This window comes from Chelmon rostratus, chromosome 13 (genome assembly GCF_017976325.1).
Source record: "Chelmon rostratus isolate fCheRos1 chromosome 13, fCheRos1.pri, whole genome shotgun sequence".
In the NCBI taxonomy this organism is placed as follows: domain Eukaryota; kingdom Metazoa; phylum Chordata; class Actinopteri; order Chaetodontiformes; family Chaetodontidae; genus Chelmon; species Chelmon rostratus.
Window position 1 is genome coordinate 8,505,552 of NC_055670.1, and position 21,508 is coordinate 8,527,059.

The 21,508-nt window shown below is 43.8% G+C and overlaps 1 protein-coding gene across 1 annotated transcript; it reads left to right on the plus strand.

The window, feature by feature from the left end:
- Positions 1 to 1,851: 1,851 nt before the first annotated feature.
- Positions 1,852 to 21,001, plus strand: dcbld2 (discoidin, CUB and LCCL domain containing 2). The gene is made up of 15 exons (XM_041950341.1): positions 1,852 to 2,170; positions 4,726 to 4,950; positions 6,631 to 6,768; positions 12,046 to 12,097; positions 12,190 to 12,262; positions 14,560 to 14,693; positions 14,837 to 14,877; positions 15,182 to 15,397; positions 16,403 to 16,527; positions 17,063 to 17,210; positions 17,302 to 17,451; positions 17,545 to 17,638; positions 17,739 to 17,788; positions 17,882 to 18,016; positions 18,896 to 21,001. Exons 1-15 carry the CDS (start codon positions 2,068 to 2,070, stop codon positions 19,312 to 19,314), a joined length of 2,103 nt encoding a protein of 700 aa, XP_041806275.1. The 5' UTR covers positions 1,852 to 2,067; the 3' UTR covers positions 19,315 to 21,001.
- The last annotated feature ends 507 nt before the right edge of the window (positions 21,002 to 21,508 follow it).

The window sequence follows — 21,508 nt, forward strand, 5'->3', positions numbered from 1 at the left end:
TCTGCTTTCACTCCTTTGCATTTGTCTGGTTGGATTAACTTGCAACTTTGGAGATTATGTAAAATTCTTAATGTTAGAAGCTCAGATAAGATATAGTCACATTTTTATTTATAAGGAAAACTTTGTTCCTAAGATGCTCATTATACCTGCACAGAACAAAATAACCATAGTGCAATATAGAGCTATACAATATAGGCCTATCATATATCTATACACCATATAGTATGTGTCATATCTTTGGTTTTAGAGCATCTTGCCCAAAGGACTGCAGTTGGAAAATCTGCTGGTGAGCAAACAGCGGAACATTTACAGAAACATTGATTCATGCGAATTGTCTTTATAAATGAAATGAAACATAGAATATTGCATATGCACTAGAATTAGAATATAAGTAGAATAAAAATGAGTGAAACAGTGGCACAGTGCTCAAATGAGGAAAAAAATTATGAATGGTTTCAATTTTTCAATTAAGCAATAAATTAGCATGTTATGTGAAAACCTCCTCCCATGGGTATCAATAAGGTTTTTATTTCATCTTATACATCATGAGCACAGAAATGTACAGTATGAAAAGAGAGTGAAACACTGTGTGAACTGACTGAATGAACTGTGTGAAGGGGGATCACACTGCAGGTAGGAAGTGTGTGTGTTTGAAGCAAATGATAATAGTGAACAATGCTTAAGTTTAATGTACCCAGGAACATGTCAAGATGCCAAGATATGAGGTAAAAACAGACAAATAAAAACAGCTGGAATTAAAGCAAAACGACCGACAGTAAACTCTGTTATTGTGAAAACAAGCAGGATTAAATAACATCTCATAATAATGAAGTGAGTTTTTAGAGAATGACTGAATAATTTCATTGCTACATTGCATATTTTGTCCACTTGTGGCGCTCCATTTGGACCACTTACAACATTAAAATACCGCTTAATAATTCAACACTCTGAAATAGGATTGAGACAGCAGAGAATTCTTCACAGCAGACATGCAGAGACATGTCACAGTACTAACAACATCAACGACGGCTCCTTTCTATTCCCAATAAACCGTGACAGTGTGACAGTGAGGCAGCACGAAAGAAACCACAACCCTGAAACTGAAGCAGCTAACTGGAATCCAGCCATCATTCATTTCACTACTGACACCTGTGCTTTTTTTTCACATTGACATTTCACATGTCAAAATGTCTTGTGTGAAAAAGTCTGTCCTCACAGTGAGTCATTTCATTTTTAAAACTGAAGTACACCATTAGGGACTTTTACTTGTGATGTATTTTAGAGTATTTTCCATTGTGAGTAAGTGCAATGATTAATCAACTATATATATAGATAGATCACCAACTATTGTGATAGTCAAATTTAAGAAAAGCTTTGTTTCAGCTTTAGTTTTAAAGATGCTAAACAGGACTGTGGATGACTTGAAGTTATATTGTCTCAACAGTCAGAAGTATTAGCATTATGAGCAAATGAATAAAAAGAAATGCATTCAAACATGTGAGGCCATTTTATTGTAACAGCCTTCTATGTCTTTATTCTCCACCATGTATGTTCCTAGAATATTACATCTTAATAATCTGAATATTACAAATGAACTCTCGTTGCCATATGTTATAGATACTATCTAAAAACCTTAATTATGGGCTCTTTTGTGGGCTCTGTTGTCTAAACTTTTAATATGTTTACAGTCGCTGCAAGTGAGTTTTAAATTATTGTTTTTATTACAAGAGTGCAACATCAAAGGGTGACTTTGGAGGGGGTGTTGTTAGGTCCGGGATCAGACCACTTGGGGGACTCGGGTATCCCAGTTCCAGATCAGGAGGAGGAGCCTCGGTGGAGGAAGTGGCTCCACACAGCCTGGATGTGTGTGTGTGAAGCAGTTACCTCCATAGTGAGAGTGTCGCTAATCACTGGATTGTTCAACGACAAGACGTCCTCGCGAGGCAACCGCACGCGGACTCGCTCTCGAGGAGCTGGGGCTCGGCTTCTGTATTTGCCCCTCGGGACAGGTTGAAGCGGTGCAGCCGGTCCAGAAGCGAGCATTATGCATTCGGACTGCAGGCTGCTATGGGCAGAGCGGTAATGGTGGGCAGGGGACCGACAGGGGCCGGGGTTCTCGTCCTGTCGATTCTCATCATTCTCACCGCGGAAGGCTGTCGAGCGCAGAAAGGTTGGTGCCACACAGCTGCGGTGACAACTGGGGGAGCCGAGCGGAACCGCAGCGACATGCGGCCATGCTGGTTTAAAGTGTGAACACGGCCGTTTGTGTGTTTAGAGTTGATCTTAAAGGACTGTACGTTGTTATTGTCCGCCGAACTTAAACCTGCCTTACATGGCCGTGTGTACGTGGAGTTCCGCTTGGTTTACGCCGCTTGCCGCCGCCCGTCCTGGTGTGTTTGGGGAAAGACGGGTGTAGTTGAACCGGGTGAACCGGTTCTAAAAGGAGAATTGTAAAGGAGCAACTGCTGCTTGCTGGATCACTTCCTTGCTGAATAAACGTCTGGCTTTAACGGATTTCCTAAAAGTTTAAATCGCACTCTGTTAGCTTATTTGCGTTTCTTGATAAGCTAGCTACCTTTAAATTGCCAGATTTGTTAATGGAGTCTGGGGTTAAGTTCCCTGAGCGAGACAACAGCACAGTTGGGAGCTTGTGGCCTTGTTTCTAGCTTCAGGTAGCCCATTTGCGAATTAACCGTGAACTCACCGCTACAGTCGAATAAAGATCAATATGTTTTGATGGTCGTCGGGTTGCTTTACACCATATTGTAGCTAAATGCGAATATTTAGTAGTTTTTTTAGAGCCTACAGCCAGCCTCAGGTGGCCAGAGATTGGGGGTGGGGTAGCATGAGTGTAAACACGTGGACACAGTTTGTCATAATTCTGAACTCCACATGAAGTATAAGTGAGTTTTCATCATCTGCTGGTGTGTTGTGTGACAATCTTCTCAGTTGGTCTGGTGATAAAACAGCGAGGTTGATTCCTGATTGAATTAAGCTGATGTTCTAGTTTGTTTTTGAGCATGAGGGGTGACTCCAGAAGGGGGGGGGGGGGTGATGATCTGAACTCTGCAGAGTGCCATGCAGTTGTTCAGGATCTGTGAGTCAGAGTGAGGGAAGCAGCTTTTGTTTTTGTCCCGTTCATCTGGACAGTGTCCACTGAGAGGCTCTTACGTAACCCCAGAACATCCACTTAGCACCCTGGAGCGTGACTGTTGAGTGTTATCTCAGAGCCCTGAGTCCACAGCATCAACGGGCACAATGGCCCTGCTCTCTGACATCTCAGAAGACACACAAACACGCCTCTCCGCTTCAAAAAACGCCTGAGCTCATAATTTTCGTGAAATTGATTTCAGGATTCGTTAAATTGCCTTAAATTTTTAACTGTGTGGTTTTTAACTGCCAAAAAAAGCAAATAAAGTCAAGATTCTGCTGCTTAGATTTTATGTTTTGGTCAGAACAGCCAAAAGTTTTGATTGTCTATAAAACCCAAAGCCAACTTCTCTGTTGAACATAATTACGATACGTTACATTCATTTGGCACATGCTGCTATTCAGAGTAGGCTGCAACTAATTATTATTTTTATCATCAATTAATCTGCCAGTTATTTTCTCGATCAATAGGTCTATAAAACATCCTGATACCTCCAAATGTCTTGTTTTGTTTGACCAACAGTCCCATCACCCAAGGCTGTTCAGTTTACTATAGCATGACAAAGTAAAGCTGAAATTCTCACATTTGAAAAGGTGGAACTGAGGAATATTTACCATTTTTGTTTCATAGATGACTATAATCAGTTGTCAAAATAATTGGCGATTAATTTTCTGTCAACTGACTAATTGATTGACTCATCATTTCAGCCGCGATCCAAAGCAACAATGTAAAATGTGGACAGGAGTTGAACCACAAACCCAGTGATCTAGGGCCAAACATCTCTTCTCACCTCAGCTACAGTCGCCCCAGATTTCGACTTACATGGCCGGTGTTAGTTCAGCCGTTTAAACAGCACTCACCTGTTGTACTAACCTGCAGAAAGAAATGCAAACATGCAAAGCCGTGTGAATGAATAGAAGGAAATGCTTCGATTTATTACTGTGCTAAGGAAATTAAGTAGTGTCACTAATGTAGCATTTATAGATGTACTAGAACATGTATTTATACTCTTAGGTACACCTGTAAACAGATTGTTGTCACAGTGGAGCCCCCCCTCCCCAATTTACAGATACATGAAAAGTTTCATCATATCACATGAAAAAGATGTAGCTAGGATTGCATTAGTCAATCTGACTTCCTTGCCCTTTCTGCAGCGTTCAGTATGGAACACACATCTTTTAAAATGTTTAACAAATGTGTATTTTCACTTTTATAAAAAGGCTTAGTCGTTCCTTACAACAGCTGGACCCTGTAGCTTTCAGCAAAAGCAGCAAGCCGATGGAAGTAGTGCATTTGTCGGAGACTGTTCTCAGCTGCAGATTAATACACATTTCTTCTACTGAGTGTTCTTCCTGAGTGTTTATGGCAACAGGACGGCGTATGTGGGATTCACTCAAAATAAAGTACAGTGGTGCGTGTTCGTCGTAATGAAGGGACACGTCACCCAGTGCAACAGTGTGGCTCATTGATGGGTTTTTAAGCCCTGTGGCACCGACAGTGCTTGGCAATAGAATTAATTCTTTTTTCTGGGTTTGGTTCATTTTAATTTGCTGAAACTCCGTGTTGTCCTCCAGGTGATGGCTGTGGCCCCAGTGTGCTTGGCCCCAGCAGCGGGACTCTGTCCTCTCTGGGTTACCCGGGGACGTACCCGAACAACACGGTGTGTGAGTGGGAGATCAGCGTGCCCCGCGGCAACCGGATCCACTTCCGCTTCGCCGAGCTGGACATACAAGACAGCGACTGCCAGGTCAACTACCTCCGCCTCTACAACGGCATTGGACCCGAGAGGAGTGAGATTGGTGAGAGTGATGAGCTGATGCAAGACTGATTTGTGGGAGAAGCCCAATTTAAGCAATTACTGACCAGTTCTGACCAATATGAAAATATTGTCCACCACAGTCCACTTAAATACAACAGGCTACCAATACACAATGAGGAAGTCCTGCTAGTCTCAAATTAAGGCACCAGTATACTACAGAAGAGCTACTTGTTGGACTGTCAAATAGCTTCAGAAACCCCCTCTGCTCACACTTTTCTGACACTGGAAAAGGGTCCGACCATTTCTGTGACTCTCCAATACAGACGATCCAACTTACAGCGACGTCACGCTGTGATTGGTCAGCTGGAGGTGAGGAAGGAGCCGGGGCCAGGCTCCGAATCTCATCTTATCTCATGCATTCTGTAGATACTTTGCATGCACAGAAGAAACCGGGTTATGTCAGGAAACTTGAGAATAAACATGTGCTGCAGTTACCTGCACTGCATACAGCTCAGTGTTCAGAGTTCTCAGTGATGCCGACTGTGTTTTTGAACCAAGGCTGGAATATTTTAAACTTTATTAAAGATATATGACTCTGCAGCCTGAAGAGAAGAAGTGTTCAGTGTTATTATTTCATCACCAGTCAGATTGTACATTTTCAAGGCTATATAATTGATTTTTTTGTTGCTGGTAAGATTTTCAAACACCATAGAGGTTTTTTTTTTAAACGTGAAACATGACAGTGTTTTGGATACAAGGGCAAGGAGAACATTTGCTTTCACCCATGTGCACTGCTTTCTCTGCCATACTTTCTCTGTCTGAGGTATTTGCTTACACGATGCTGGAGAAATCAATATACAATACTAGGTTACTCCAGTTCATGTAAACTCAGTGAATGACATCGGCCACATGACAGGCTTACAGTCACTGTTGGTCTCATGCCGGAGCGCCACCGGCACACTCCCAATGAGAGTCGCCGGTGATGAGAATTGAGATAAATATGTATGGTTTAATAGAAAGTGCAAATGAGGAATTTAATGGGTCATTTCTTGATTTTTATGATGCTTTAAAAATATCATACTCTGAGTGTGTTTGAGGGGTGAGCAGAATATGACCCACAACGATTTCTCTGAAGTGCTCAAGGCTTAAATAGTACACCCCAGGATATCTGCAGCTCTTGTATATATATTGAATTTAGTTTCCTCAAGAGGAGGTGTGACAAGGTATTGAAAAAATGCTCAATTTAATTAACAAAAGTCTTCCATATTTCCTCCTGCCTGCCTTGGCGGTGATGTTAGCTATCTGTCGGGAGATGATGTACACTAAACTAAAAGTGGGACTGATGGCAAACACTGTCACTACTGCTGGGTACAGTAAAAAGAAAGCACTGACTCATAATGGGCCAATTTTGATTTTTAGCAAAAACTTAAAGAATTAATCATTTTTCTGTGCTTTATTCATCCATCCATTCATTTTCTGACACTTTTCTGGGTCCAGGTCATTGATTTAATTAATTATATAATTAGGCGTTATCGTTATATACTGCTAGGAAGTACTGAAGAAATGTGATGATAATCCAGAGTGTATATTCCAGTTGTGTTGTTTCACCAACCACAATTGTTTGAGCATTAATATCTGATGTTGTTATTAAACACATTAAACAGAACTAACCAGAGTCTCTTTGTCCCGTATCCCCGTGGCTGCCCGCGCTGTTTAACAGTGAAGTACTGCGGTCTGGGTCTGAAGGTCAAACAGCTGATCGAGTCCACTGGCAACCAGGTCACTGTCCAGTTCATGAGCGGGACCCACCACAGCGGACGCGGATTCTACCTGTCCTACTCCACCACCGAGCACACAGGTAAGACGCTCTCAGCTCACTCACCTGCCTGTGTCTCATCTGCTGATCATCAGCCCGGGGGGGATTTGGGGGCAGACTGGAATGATGTTTTCTTGGAGTCATCTCAGTGTCGAGCCTGGTTACATTACTGTTTTGGCCCTTGGCGTAAGAGTTGCTTTGGAGACTGCGTGTGTGTGTGTGTGTGTGTTAGTATGTGTGTGTGTCAAAGTCTAATGTGAGTCTTATGACAGCTGTTTCATTCTGCATCACCTCCATAGTTTTAACTGTTCTCAAACAATTAGATTATCCTGGAAGGGCTTGTACACAGGTCAGGTAATGTGTTGTGCATCACTGCTCTTCAGGATTTGTAGAATTCCTGAAGCCATGTTTCATCCTGTACTAAGATGATTTTTTTTCAAGTTGAAACATGACACTTGGAGATTCGCAAATGCTTTGACAACTGTCTCTTTACCATGTGCACATATTCAGTAACATGAATGCACTTAAATGTCTGATGTGTATGGCGGTTTTACAGTGACCTGAGGTGCACCTTGTGAGACAGCTGGATTTGCAAGGTCACATGAGCTCCGCAGTGGTTCAGAGACTGTTCATTTGAAAACAGCAGCAGCAGCTCCTAAATTGGCTAGCGTAGACGCTGCTATTGTGTCAGTTACATCAGAACCGGAGAGTATTTCTTCATTGAAAGAAGAACAAAGAACAGCTGACGGCTTTTCTTCATGGAAAAGATGTTGTCGCTCTTCTCCTGACCGGCTCCGCCATGAGTCCTGCTAATCACGTGGTTTGTTGATCTGATTGGTTAAAATAAGCCGGTGATCGACAGATGTTGCATCCAATCACCCGTCAAGTATTTTTTGAATGTGAGAAGTATCATCAAGTCGTTAGGGGTCATCATCCGTGGACCATGAATGTAATTTCCATCCCTAAAGCCACACTGCTGTTAGCCGTCGCTAACAGTAATGTTTTTGTTTCGTTTTATGAGGTGAGATGCAGAATTTAAACTGTGTTCTCTGTCTGTATGGGTCTGTCAGGCTGACTTCATTACGGATGGGGTCTAATTATTCTCGGATAAATTTGGATTGGGCCTGACTGTCCTCAGGTCCCTTTTTGGATGAGGCATCTTTCTGAAAATGAATGTTGGGTTTAAGTAGGTTTTCCACTGGTTCGTTTTGGATTGAGTTTTGGGCCCCTGAGGATCTCTAAACCACATTTCAGCAAACACAACATGATGTGTTTTGTACAATGTTAGCGCATTTTCTGTTTTGTTATTGTGTTTTGTTTAGTGTTGCTGTGCTTGCAAGTCAGGGCCAATGCATATTATTGGATCAAAGAAGAGTGTGTACATTTTCCATGATCCTGTAAACAGAGCCTGCAGTTCACAAAACGGGAGAGTAACAGCTAAAGATGTCTTGGGTTGAACTCTGTCTGCAGTTTTGCTGGAGGCCAAATGAGCGTACACTACATGCCATTTACAATGTGGTGTTTGCTCAGTGTTGAGAGTGTAGTTAAGCACACACAAGAGATAAGGAGCTGCTCTGCTGTGAATGGTATATTCCGATCAGTCACATATCTGGAATTCCAGCTGCAGCGTGCACGGTCGTCATGCTAGTGGGCACCGGTCATCATCTCAAGTTATTGTTTTTTTCCCCTTTCAATGTGAGAACTGACAGTGCTGAGTACAGACGGGCACCAGCAGATGTGTGTATACTGTAGCTGTACAAAAAGATTTCTCTAGCCGTACTCAACCGTCAGCGCGTCTGAGTCTGGGTTTTGTCACATCACAGTTTTACAGCCCTCCATGTCTGGGCGAAATGTGAATTGTGGCTTTTTTCAATGGAGTGTGGCTGGTAAAAGATAGCAGAGAGGGACAAGCGAGAATGAGGACTGACCTTTCCGGATTGAGAAGAGTTAGAGACGGCATTCAGACAGAACAGGAACAAGGGGAAGTGAGACTAACTAAGTAATAATATTTTGTGGTTTTATTATAAGGCCCCCCTATGAGACACTGCTAACATTTCTCTCATGTGATTTCTTATAACTGAAGAAGTGCCTTAATGGGCTCTTTTCAGACATTAGTTAAGTTAATCTGATGGTAATTTAACATGTTGGACTCGTGTCTGAACCATTGTCTGGGTCACTTTAAGTAGTCATGAGGAAAATCTCACCATGTCGGACCTTGAAACATTTCCGTATCACTTTTGACACGGCGAAAGTCTGCCGCCCTGCCGCCAGAAGGCAGCGCAAGGTTAAACGTGCAGCAAGAGAGAGTAAAGGTTCGTCTTTTATTACCTGAACTTATCTGTTATGCACAAAGAAAATGAAGACAGATAAAAAAAAACTAACAGTGAATGAGCCAATTGTGTGTTCTTTATGAGAATCCTCTTGTAGTGCGACCATAGCAAAAGAGGTTAAAACCACAGTGATAAGCTGAACTCTGTCATCTTCACTGTGAGCTGAGATTTCACAGGGAGTAAGAAGGGGTCCCATCTTAAAGTCCTGTCATGTGCATTATCAAATATTCTACAACAAGCAGCAGACTTCACTGTAACAGTGTCAAAAGATGAAAACATTCACTGTGAGAGGTGATGAGCCTTCCTCGCAGTCATGATGATCATTAACTAAGACTTCGACTGTAAAGTCTAGAGTCTATCTGTCTATTGACACTATCAGTGAATCAACCTGTGAGCGAGCAGAAAAGCTCTTCTTCCTTAGTTTTATGATGTGAGCATTGTGGCTCTTTCCATCATGTGTCCCATAATGTCTGAATAAAGCTGTACACTACACTGGTCACGTAAATTGCAGTTTCTGCTTACAGTCACTCACTCGATTGTGTTGTGCATGTGACGATGCCTCACAACGACACTTTCCAAGCCAGCTGAGGAGTGTTTACCTCCACCTGTTCACAAGGGAACAGAGCACATGATGTTATGACGAGGTTTCTGTGTGAAGAAATGTTAATAACAGAAACAGCTGAGTTTACCAATGATAGTGTAGAGTTGACATTGCCAATAGTGTATATTCTATTTAGGATATCATTCATAAAAATACAAATCTTGAATGACTCAAATGGCCATTCATCATTCACGTACTCATTTTAGAAAATATTCACATTCATGGTTGAAGAGTTTGAACTGTATAGATTGAAAAATTCCTCAAAACATGTGCTGCTTGGCTGACTGTAGTTGTAAATAAATGTTTCCTGCCGTGTTTGCTGTACAAACATACATACAACAGACAGAGAGAGAGACAGAGAGAGAGACAGACAGAGAGAGAGAGACACATAGATGATAATGATGAAGAAGTTTGTTTATTCACAAACTGCATCATGTCTTAGATCATCTTTCAGTGTGCCAAAGGCTCCACGATCAAAAAGACTTTCCCATTCCGGAGATCTGCAACTCATTACTTTGATTAGAAATTTTGATTATTTTTTGATGAATTGGTCGGTTGAAATATCAATAAATCAATAAATAGTGAAAAATCACAGTTTCCCAGAGCCCAACGTAACATCTTCAAACTTCCTGTTGTGAGTGACCAACTATACAAAATCCAAAGATATTAAATTTACAGAGATATGGACCAGAGCAAAGCTGCACATCCTGACATTTGAGAAGCTGGAATGAGGGAGTTTCTTGCTAAATCACTGGAATGAATAATAAACCATCAAAGTTATTGGCGATTAATTTTCTCTTGATCCATTAATAAATACTTGATTAATCCAGAATAGTTTTAGCTCTGCTAGCATCACTTGCATACTTAGACGTTCCACAGGTCCCTCTGCAGCCACAGTACACGGAATAAAACCTCCGAAAAGTTTTCATACTGATTACAAATTACAAAAAGTTTTTTGTGCGTCAGCCAGACGTCTGTCATGTGTTGGCGCTCTCGTCTTTACACAAATGACCTCAGATGACCTTTGCATGACGAAAATACAAAAATGGTTTATGTCAGATGTGACAAAGAACAACACCAAACCTTGGTACTTGACAGCTATTTGATGGCATCACCTGATACAAGAATTTTGTTGCACAGTCCACGAGTCGCTGCAGGAGATTCTGCTGTCTGACATTAAAGCGTTTTCTCTTGATAAGAACGTTTCAGAAGGTTTTCAGTCACTTCAGTAAGCAGGTCGTGTGTGCAGCAGAGGAAGAATTCTGTCGATGTGATCGGCGACTGAATCACAGTGGGAGGCAAACAAGGCCGGCAACTCGCACCCCCCCAAAGAACTGATGCGTGTTTTTCTTGTCACGTAATGATCATGCAGATGAGCGTGGGAGGACAGTTTGCACAGCTAAGTACATCGGTCACCATGGCGACTTGAGGTTGTTGGGGGTATTTGTCAGTTTGACTCATGTTGGTTTACCAGATAAAGGAGCTTTTTGATAATGTGGTGAAGACTTGGCGAGACTGCGCCCCCCCCCACCCCACCCCCCACTGGGATTACATAGAACTCCCAGCAGCCCACAGCATCCTGTTGGACATATGTGGTGTGCCTCATCACTCAAACATTCATGTCATTAGGAAACCCGACACACAAGCGCGCACACACACATTTTTGTGCTGCACGACTTTGATGTTCTCATAATTGAAGCTGAAATCGATCAGCCAGTTGACAGAACGTTACTCAGCGACAGTGATTTTGACCCAGATATCACTCATATGCTACATTTAAATGGATGGATGGAAAGCTAACTGCAACTCATTTCAGGTCTAGAAAATGGCCGGAACTGAAATGATTAGTTGATTATCCATGGACAGAAAAATATTCTTTTTTAATATTCAGTGAACCATTTAAAACATCTTTCAAGCAGAAATGGTAAAGAAAGGCCAAACATCCTGTAGTTTCAGCCTCTCAAATGTAAGGATTTGCTGCTTTTCTCTGTTTTACATCATTGTAATTGAATATCTTTGGGGTTTTAAACTGTTTGGACATGATGTCACCTTGAGCTGTGTGCTTTTTCAGTTATAGCCTTAACAGTTTACCAAAAGAAATGATCACCAGATTAATCGATAATGAAAATAAGTGTTTGTTGCAGCCATAATTGGGAGAATTGCTTTGCATCGAGCCAATTGCAAAGTGTTTCCAGGGGACGATTGTGATGACTGCCCTCCGTTGCTTTAAACACTTAAAGCACCGGATAATTAAATAGATGAATTTCCTGGAACAGGTTGGCGGCTGTCGTCTGGCCAGAGAGGGAAACAGACAGAGAAGGGGGTGACGGCTGAGCAGGAGCATGCAGGGAAACCAGTTCTGACACTGTTTGTCTTCCTCTTTTGCAGATCTAATCACCTGCCTAGACAAAGGAACTGATTTCCCCGAGGCAGAGTTCAGGTAAATAACGTTTGCTTTGTGTGGACATGTGTGCAGTGATCAAGCTGTCTGATATTCACTGTTTGTGTGTGTGTGTGTGTCTCTCTGCTTAGTAAATACTGTCCAGCAGGCTGTTTGACATCCACAGAGGAAATTTCTGGAACTATACCTAATGGATACAGAGAGGTGAGTACAGACAGGATATGTACATACTTGCAGCATGTTTTTTTGTGCTAGCCTCTGTCCTCACATCACATTTCCAGGTGAGTCACGGAGCCCATCGGCCTCCTGCTGTTTGGTCACCATCCCCACTGTTCCCCCACGCGAACCGCCAGACCATTGGCATTCGCTTACTCATGTTTTCATGGCCTCTCTCTGCCGCCACCCGTTACCGTGCTGCATGTCTGCACATCTTTCCGTTGGATTCAGTAAGATCCTCTTCTTGTTGCTTGTGTAAACGGGCCCCTGCCCTGTGGTATGCAAGTCCTGGACTGATGACCTCACAGCACCCCCGCTGCGCGTGAGGTCATGGGCGCCGAGTCTCTGGCTGATGACCTCATGCTCTGGGTTTGTTGAGGGAGGGAGGGGTGTTGCTGGCTGATGGGAGGACTGGGAGGAGTGTTGGGGTGTGCTTCGGGGAGTGAGGTGCCCCACAGGAACAGAGGAGGGGCAGGGTCAGCGGGTGAAAGGGAGGTGAGATAATAGTTTGGCCGAAAATAATAACCCTTTAATCCGGTCCAGCTGCGAGCGGGTGCTGAGCAGAGCTGTGTGTGGAGTGTGTGTTCTGGAGAGTGAGTCAGTGTGAGTGAGGAGCTGGAGAAAACCTCTGTGTGTGCATGCCGAGGGCTTTTGTTTTTTTCATATGCAGCATGTGCAAGTGATTCATTCATGCTTGTGTTTTAGGTGTGTGTGTCTCTCTCAGCTGTAATACACAGATTGTGGAGACATACTTCAGCGTGTATCACACAGGGGTCAGTTGCCCCACCCAGACCAGACCCTACAGCTCACTGTCTCTTTTTGAAACCTGTTTCAGGAGCCTCTTACCGTGATCCGTGCGCTGGCTCTTATATTTCCACATCCCACTAATCACGTATCTGCGCGTGCACCTTTGTGTTAGCGTGGTTTCCTCTGTCGGAGGCAGGGTGCAGCGGTTTGGAGCGGGGCTTTGTGTTTGTGTTAGTGGTTTGGTATGGCGCTTTTTAGGATGTGGTGTGTGTGCTTTTGGGAAGTTTAAGAGTCACAGGGCAAGTGTTGATTACTTGTGGCGACATTTGACAACCGTGTGTGTGTGTGTGTGTCTGTACACGTGCACATGCGCTCGTCACTCTGTGGGTCACCAGAGCTTTCCCACAATCCCGTCAGCTGTGAATTCCAGTGTGGGCCTTTTTTCCAGTAATAAAATTCCACGTCGCTGCGCCAGCTGTTCATGGGAAGGAGCTTGTGACCAGAGCGTAATCTGGTTTTGTCCATTATTCAGTGATGTGGCAGCAGGTTTGGACAGGAATGCCGCCGGCAGTGAATCATTACCATTGGTGCCTCTCGGTATCCTCTCTACAGAGGAGTGACATCATGCTGACTCATCAGCCTTTATCTGCCTCAGTCTGAAGGTTCAGACCTCATTCTCTGTGGTCGCAGAGTGAGACAGTACTGCCTGTTCCTGCTCACTTACCTGCAAGCTGAAACTGTCCAACACCACATTATTTTATGACCGATATCAATACAGATATTTATGTTTGTTTGTTTTTTTTACACTGTCTGTGCTCTCCAGTGGCCAAACTTTGTGACGAATACATGTAACATATACACAGATACTGCTGATATGCTGGCCTGGACGATTCATTGATGAAGCTCTAAACATAATCAGTGTTTGTTTTGGCAAATCCAGCTCATTAGATACAAATCAAGGTATTGTATTCCATCACATTAATGCTTGAACCTCATCAAATCCAGTTCGACCATCAGAAAGTCCTGATTTACAGCATCCACCCACAATCCTGCAGACTGCTACAGCATGTACACGCACTGGTGTCAATATTAGGAGTCAGGATGGGAATAATGTTGATATTAAAGCAAAGCTATGCAGCCTCGTCCTAACTAGTATGTAAAAAAGGGGTGAAAAAAATATAATAATAGTAAGTCTGTGAGCTAAGATAAAACATACTCCAGTTAAGTTTGCCTGCTAATTGTTTAAAGCTGTTACAGTACAAATTGACAGACAAATAACTGAACTGACCTCCCTTTCTATCTCTGCACATCCACTTTCCAACATCCAATCAGACATCACACAGCCACACAAAGAGCAGCACAGCGACAGTTTGTGTTTCCTCTCATGCAATAATTATTTTAAACAAAGCTTTTAATCAGTCGTCAGTCTACTTTGCCCAATCTTCACAGTTCATCAGATGTGGTGGAGACTGGGTTACTGGCGCTGTTTGCTGTAATGGAAATAGAAAGTGTCCCTTTTGTCTCCGTTCTTGCTGCAGTCCTCGCCGCTGTGTGTGGCAGCCGTCCACGCAGGTGTGGTGTCCAACGCCGTGGGCGGGAGGATCTCCGTGGTCAGCAGCAAAGGCATTCCTCACTACGAGGCCACACTGGCTAACAATGTCACTTCCACTGGGTAAGAGCTTCAGGCACTGTGGCACCCAAACATGCCTCACGCCATCCTTCTTCTGCTTTGGGTGGATGGTTCTGTCACTTCCTCTTTTCACGTACTGATCTGTGTCTTAACTTGACCATCTGTTCCCACACTTGTCTCTTCAGAGGAACTTTGTCGAACAGTCTCTTCACCTTCAGGACCAACGGTGAGTTTCTCTTGTTTCTGTGGCACCACCAGGAGCTCGAATAGTCCTGTAAATGTAATTATTACCGCCAGGATCTGTAATTTTAATTAAGTGTAAATCTTGCCATGTCCGTAATTTTTATTAGTCTGCAGCACGAAATCTGGAGTGAATTACCTGCTGTTTTCACACATGCTCACAGTTCAGACGGGATTATCACCTGCCTTGAAATCTCTATTGCAGCTAAAGGAATTATACGCAAACATGTAAGAAAATGTGTACATGATGATTAATGATGTTATGAATGATGATAAACGGCCTCTCGCAGGCTGCTATGGAACGCTGGGTTTAGAGTCTGGCGGTGTGGCGGACACTCAGCTCTCTGCCTCCTCCGTGTGGGAGTGGAACAACATCATTGGCCAGCAGAGTGTGTGGGCGCCATCGGGGGCGCGGCTCAAAAAGGCGGGGCCGCCCTGGTCGCCCTCTCAGAGTGACCAACAGCAGTGGCTGCAGGTGGATCTCAAGAGGGAGAAGAGGATCACAGGTACACGACGACATACATTCACGTACAAACACACGCACTAGCGCCGTGTTTAAAGGATAACTTTCGTTTTTTACAACCTGGACCTTATTTCTAGCATTAAATACGCCCATTTACTCACCCAGACAACTTCAATGGCATTTGGAGTCGTTTTGAAGAAATTAGCCCCAGAGAAGCGGCGTGTATATCCGTATAATGCGAGTACTTGGGGCACCCATGAGCAGCCTCTATATAACGCATAATTAGCAGCGAAACTGCAGCCAAACAACAACAAACAGCTGCACGTCCACGAGTAGACGGTAACTGGTGGTGTTCTTGTGGACAATGTTCATCGATGACAACAGAGGAGGAATGCCTCTGTTGCTCAGAGTTTATTGTTTGTTGTTGTTTGGCCAGCTGTTCCTCTCTCTGCCTCCGCGTCCTCCTTTCAACGAGCTCCTCGTCCGTGTACTCTGGCTCAAAACGGTAAGGACATCCATCATAAACAAAGTCATCGTCCACCACCTCAGAGCCGGAAAAATATTCACCCATTTTGTAAAAAATAACAGTCGCGATCTACAGCTAAACTAGCCGACCGCCGCAGAGTCAGCCGTGTTGTGGCTGGCTGCTTCGGAAATGACATCATCCACGTCAGAGGTAGTTGTCTAGAGACGCCGGATGTTAATAACATGCCACCACGGGCTCAGAGGGGAATAGCGCCAGCATATCATAACAAAATATTGGAATATGAACGAGTTTCGCCGCAGATTATGCGCTATATAGAGGCTGCGCATGGATGCCCCAATTACTCGCATTATACGGATATACGCGCCGCTCCTCTGGGGCTAATTTCTTCAAAACGACTCCAAATGCCACCAAAGTTGTCGGGGTGTCTAAATGGTCGTATTTAATGCTAGAAATAAGGTCCAGGTTGTAAAAAACGAAAGTTATCCTTTAAGCACAGCCTCGTAGAGCCACAAGCCACACGACCGCACATCATCCACTTGTTTCTGCTGTCCGTTCATCAAGGTATCGCCACCACCGGCTCTACCCTGAGAGAGTACCAGTACTATGTTTCAGCATACCGGGTCCTGTACAGTAACGATGGCCAGCAGTGGTACATCTACAGGGAAGCAAATTCTACACAAGACAAGGTAATGAGAGCACCGAATCAATAAGCCCTGCTTGCTCAACAATTACATCACTGGCCTTTATGTTTTTTTTTCCTTCAAATTAGTGCAAATGGACAAAAATGTCACTTTAGAAGGCTGCAGGGACATTTACTTGGACTGTTTCCATAGCAACTGGTATTGACTAAGAGATGTTTATGGCAGGAAGTGAAGGCAGTCAGTGGTTTGAGTTAAGTGCTGTGGTAGACAAGTCAGGGCACTTGGGCATTAATAATGAATGGATATGGATTTAGTGGCTGGGTTGTTAGACTGGAACTGCTGTCTACGAGCTGCTCTCTGCTGGGATCCTCACAGGCTCTTATTGTGCCGGGGAAAGTAGTTATTAGCTTGCCAAGTTGGAAAATAATCAGCTTATGGCTTCTAATGCATTTGTTCAGTCTGAAACAAGAATTGCTGCGCTAAACTTTTCCCCCTCCAAACTACTACTACTACTGCTACGGGGCTGTAGTCGGGTTTAAATGTTTGCCACAAATGAGAGTTTGTTCTCATTTTGTCGCAGGTTTTTCAAGGCAACATCAACTACCTGCATGAGGTGAGGAATAACTTCATTCCTCCAATTGAGGCCCGCTTCGTGAGGATAAATCCAACCCTATGGCACCAGAGAATCGCGCTCAAGCTGGAGCTGCTTGGCTGCCAGATTCCTGCAGGTAGGTGGAGGTGGCTGATTTGTAGATAAACAAATGTTCTGACTGAGTTCTAAATTTTCTCCTCTAATATGAGATTGATTTATTTTTACAGCGAGGAGGAGGACCGAGCTGAGCACGGAGCTGAGGCCGAGGAGTCGTCTTACTCCTCCGCCCGCTGGTACAAAACGCCCGCCCCACCTCGGCCAAACCACGCACACCCCAGACATCCGAAACACGACTATGCCTCCTCACACCGGCAAAGGTGCGCTTGGTTTTTGATTTAAAAATGAAGGTTAATTGATCCCTAATAGAGATGTTGGCCATCTGGTGTTTATTGTGGTGTTTCTGCTCTTAGATGTGGCCCTGGCAGCGGTCCTGGTGCCTGTGTTGGTCATGGTTCTGACCGCCCTCATCGTGATTGTGGTTTGTGCTTTGCACTGGAGGAATAAGTACGTATGTATTCTCATTATCATGCAAAGACAAAAAAAAAATCCCCCCTTTGAAAACTTAAGTTTTGTCCTCCATAACTGTATTCATTTCTCTTCATAGGAAAAAGAACTCTGAAGGAACGTATGATCTTCCTCATTGGGATCGCACAGGTATATAATCTCTCTTTATCACGTATGTATACATGTGTTTTTATGAGAGTTTGCTGGCGAAACTGACTGCATCTGGATGTGCTTCTGCTGCAGACTGGTGGAAAAGCATGAAGCAGCTGCTGCCCTCCAAGATGGTGGAGACGGAGGATTCGGTGCGGTACAGCAGCAGCGAGGTGGGCCGGCTAACGGGGAGAGGCGCTGTACCCAGACTACATGCAGAACCTGCAGGTAAATACTGTTCAATATGGTGACTCACGAGTATTCAGGCTTGGTGTGTTTCTTGAGAGATGCTTCCATTGTGTCTGTGTCGAGGCTTCAGCTGCATTCAATATTTTGAATGTGGTGAAATCCACCTTTTTTACGCTGGCTTGTGGTCTCCTCCTCCTCCTCCTCTTTATTGCTGCAATTCTTCTTTTGAACAGGACAGAACAAGCACCAGCAGTTGTGCTCAGACTGCCACAGCCGACCATGTGTTTTTTGCTTTAGTATCTGCTTTCTGTAATGTCACATCATTGTTGTTATCATTGAAAAGTCAAAGTCATCCTCACACCTGCAGGTCTTTCCAGCAGAAGCAATGAAGACGTTTTTTCTCTTTTACTGTGAAATTGTACTGTTGTACACAGCAGTTTCCTTGTTGCTCCGCTTTAAAGAAACTGGGCTTCTGACCCCTGTAGATTTCTGTTGTTGGACATAATTTGAATGTCAGTGTATATTTGCACTATTTAGTTGTACATATTTTCCAGTATACTGTTATGATTGGCCAAACAGTCATAAAATCTGCAGGAAAACCCTGCAGTTGGTTGTAGCCAGATCAGCAAGACAAGGAGAAAACATGTCAGTGTAACTGCATCAATTGAGGATCACAAAAAGAGTTCAGGAATAGATCTTTTTAGGTTATAGTTTGGCTAGCTTATCCAAAAAGTGACAGGATGAGCCTGTGTGAGCCGGCGAGAACGTGCATCAGGCGGCACACAACACTGTGTGTGACTGCAGGACGTAACGCACTGCCCCCGGGTGATGTACAAAGTTTTCAGGGAGTCCCTTTTGCGGGCAGTCTGGATAAACTTTAAAACTGGTTATTAACACACTATCACACGGTCTTTTCAGAATATGCTCAGCCCCTGGTGAGCGGTGTGACAACATTAGGCGCCCGGTCGACCTTTAAACCAGATGAGGGGCCCGACCCAGGATACTCAGATCCTGACCTGTACGACGCTCCCATCTCACCAGACGTGTACCACGCCTACGCAGAGCCCCTGCCAGCTTCGGGGTCTGAATACGCCACACCCATTGTGGTTGATATGGGTTGCCACCCATCAGGGGGCTCCTCTTTGAACCAGGCCTCCACGGTGTGCAGTTTCATGGGTGCCGGGCCGACCTCCCTGCTCACACGGACGGACAGTAGCCATTCAGGGAGGTCGGCTTATGATACGCCCAAGAACGCCACTGGACAGGTCACACCCACTGAGGATCTGACCTATCAGGTACCTCAGAGTAACACTCAGAAACCAGCAGGACTGAGCTGAAGAGTCTGGATGCACATGGCCTTAAATCTGCCCCTCACTGCCAACACAACCCGACGGACAAATACGGAGCGGTTGTTAAAGGGAGGAGGTGTGAACGCGCGAGCCCCAGAGCCTGGGCTTGAGTCTTGAATGAACACTACCTTAGCTTTAGATTCATCTGGAGATGTCTGTATTGCCTAAATGTTTCTGCATGGCCACAATCTGCTTGTGTAGTGCCATTACAGTCCAATCACTGAAACCACAACGATGAATGTGTTTGTGCCAGGTGTGAGAGGCGGGGATGGAGGGATGGATGGAGGCAGGAAGGATGAAAAGGAGAAAGCTGACTACTATTTGATAAAGACTTTGTCCCTGTTCTGTGATCCTTAGTAGTTCTTTCATTCTGTGAAACTGTGATTTCCATTATGTCATTATTATCCTGTTAAATACTGAACCAGGTTCAGCTGAAACGTCCCTCATGACTCACATCCAGGCGATCTAAGGGTTTTCTTACTGAATTAACTGCATGTTGCATTAAGTGCCCACTTCCAAGGTCAAAGAATTCCTTCCTTCTAGAGAAACTGGTACGTTTTGTCTTACTTTATTTAGAAGCATGACTTGAAATTGTGTATATTTCTAGTAATTCCATTACTGCAAACCTGTTAAAACTCTCAGATGATTTACTGATATTTATTTTTATTTCACATCCTGCTGATAAGGAGAAACTCTTATTAAAAATGGCCCACCACTACCCTCACTGAGTACAGATGAAAGAATTGGTGGTTGCACTGTTGTGGACGCCTCACTGACAGGAAGTAGTATTTTTTTTTTTCCTTTTTTTTTGATGAACCTTGTCAGAGATGTTTGTTAACTTGAACAGGCCGATCAGGAGGATCGATCCAGTGAACTCCCCAAAGAGAAAATACTTTTTGTCAGACCAAATGCTGCCTTTCTCTGTGTTCATGCAATGTTAATTCACAACAGAACCAACTCTCGAGATTGTGCCAACAGTGCAAGTCCAGCCAAATAAACATTAAAGCAGTCTTAATGTAGGGGGGAAAAAACAGTTTTTAAAATCCTGGTTAGCTGTTGTCGAGCAAAAAAGGTACAGAGAAAAGAGGGAGATGGGTAAATCTGTTACAGCTGATCATTTCTTAGAGTTTCATGTGTGTTTGTCCTGAACCATTTGATTTTATTCGTGCATCGTGGTGATTGTCTCGTGTTGAAATGGGAGTTTAATCTGTCCTAATGCATTCAAGTGTGACTTGTTCCTTCCTTGGACCTTTGTGCATCGACATCTGTATGTGTTGTAAGCTGTGTCGACATTTCAGTCGTGTTTTTTGTTGTTGTCGTTGGACTGGTTTGATGCGGCTTATAGTTGTAGTAGGACGTGTTCAGTCGTTGTCTGTAGCACCAGTAGACTGCATTCCTCTCCACTCGTGGTACTAATCTGACCAAACACTCTGTGACAGGAGTGCAGATGGAGAAAAATGGAACAAGCTGCTTTCTAACATTACTGAACAGCAACCTCACCTGGGGAATGGTGTTATTCACACAGGTGTGCCACCAATCATGCTTTGATTATGCTCAGTAACCGAGGCAATCTACGTAGTTTTGGTGCTGCCTGGTCACAGAGGGATTGTGTTAATGTGGCTCTCACTGATTGTATATAGAGAAATAAAGAGTTTTAAAAGAAAGTCTTTTTATTACAATCTTCAGCTGTCATTTAAAACAACAAAATATTATAGACCATAACAGACAGTACAAATGATTGTTCCTACACACACCTGCAGCTGACATTTACAGATTTCATGATTCCACTTCAAGTACAGGTAATTCAAGTGTGAGAGTTTAGCATCTTTTCCTTGCTCAAAAATCAGTTTGATTTTTAGCCATGCTAGCGGCCTGGCTGCAGGGATCAGCCGGTCCACCACTTCTGTCCACGCTGAAATATCTCAGCTGGGAGGATTCCCACAAAAAGTCTGGACAGAAATACGTTCCCCTCAGCATGAACTGAAATCATTTTTGGTGATTCATCAAGCGCCATCACCCAAATTTATATTTTTGACTGCATCGCATCACTTTCAGCTGTACTTTGAGAAAGGCACTAATGAGCAAATGTTTGCATTTTCAGCACGAAGTTGAAAGCAGTGCAGCTGCTAGCATGGCTGCAGACTCTTAGTTTTGTTTTAATGTATAAAAGCATAATTTTTAC

Coding starts and splice junctions, on each gene's coding strand:
- dcbld2 (XM_041950341.1), top strand. CDS start 2,068: ATGGGCAGAGCGGTAATGGTGGGCAGGGGACCGACAGGGGCCGGGGTT. Junction 12,098..12,189: donor TTCCCCGAGGCAGAGTTCAG/GTAAATAACGTT, acceptor CTCTCTGCTTAG/TAAATACTGTCCAGCAGGCT. Junction 12,263..14,559: donor TACCTAATGGATACAGAGAG/GTGAGTACAGAC, acceptor TTCTTGCTGCAG/TCCTCGCCGCTGTGTGTGGC.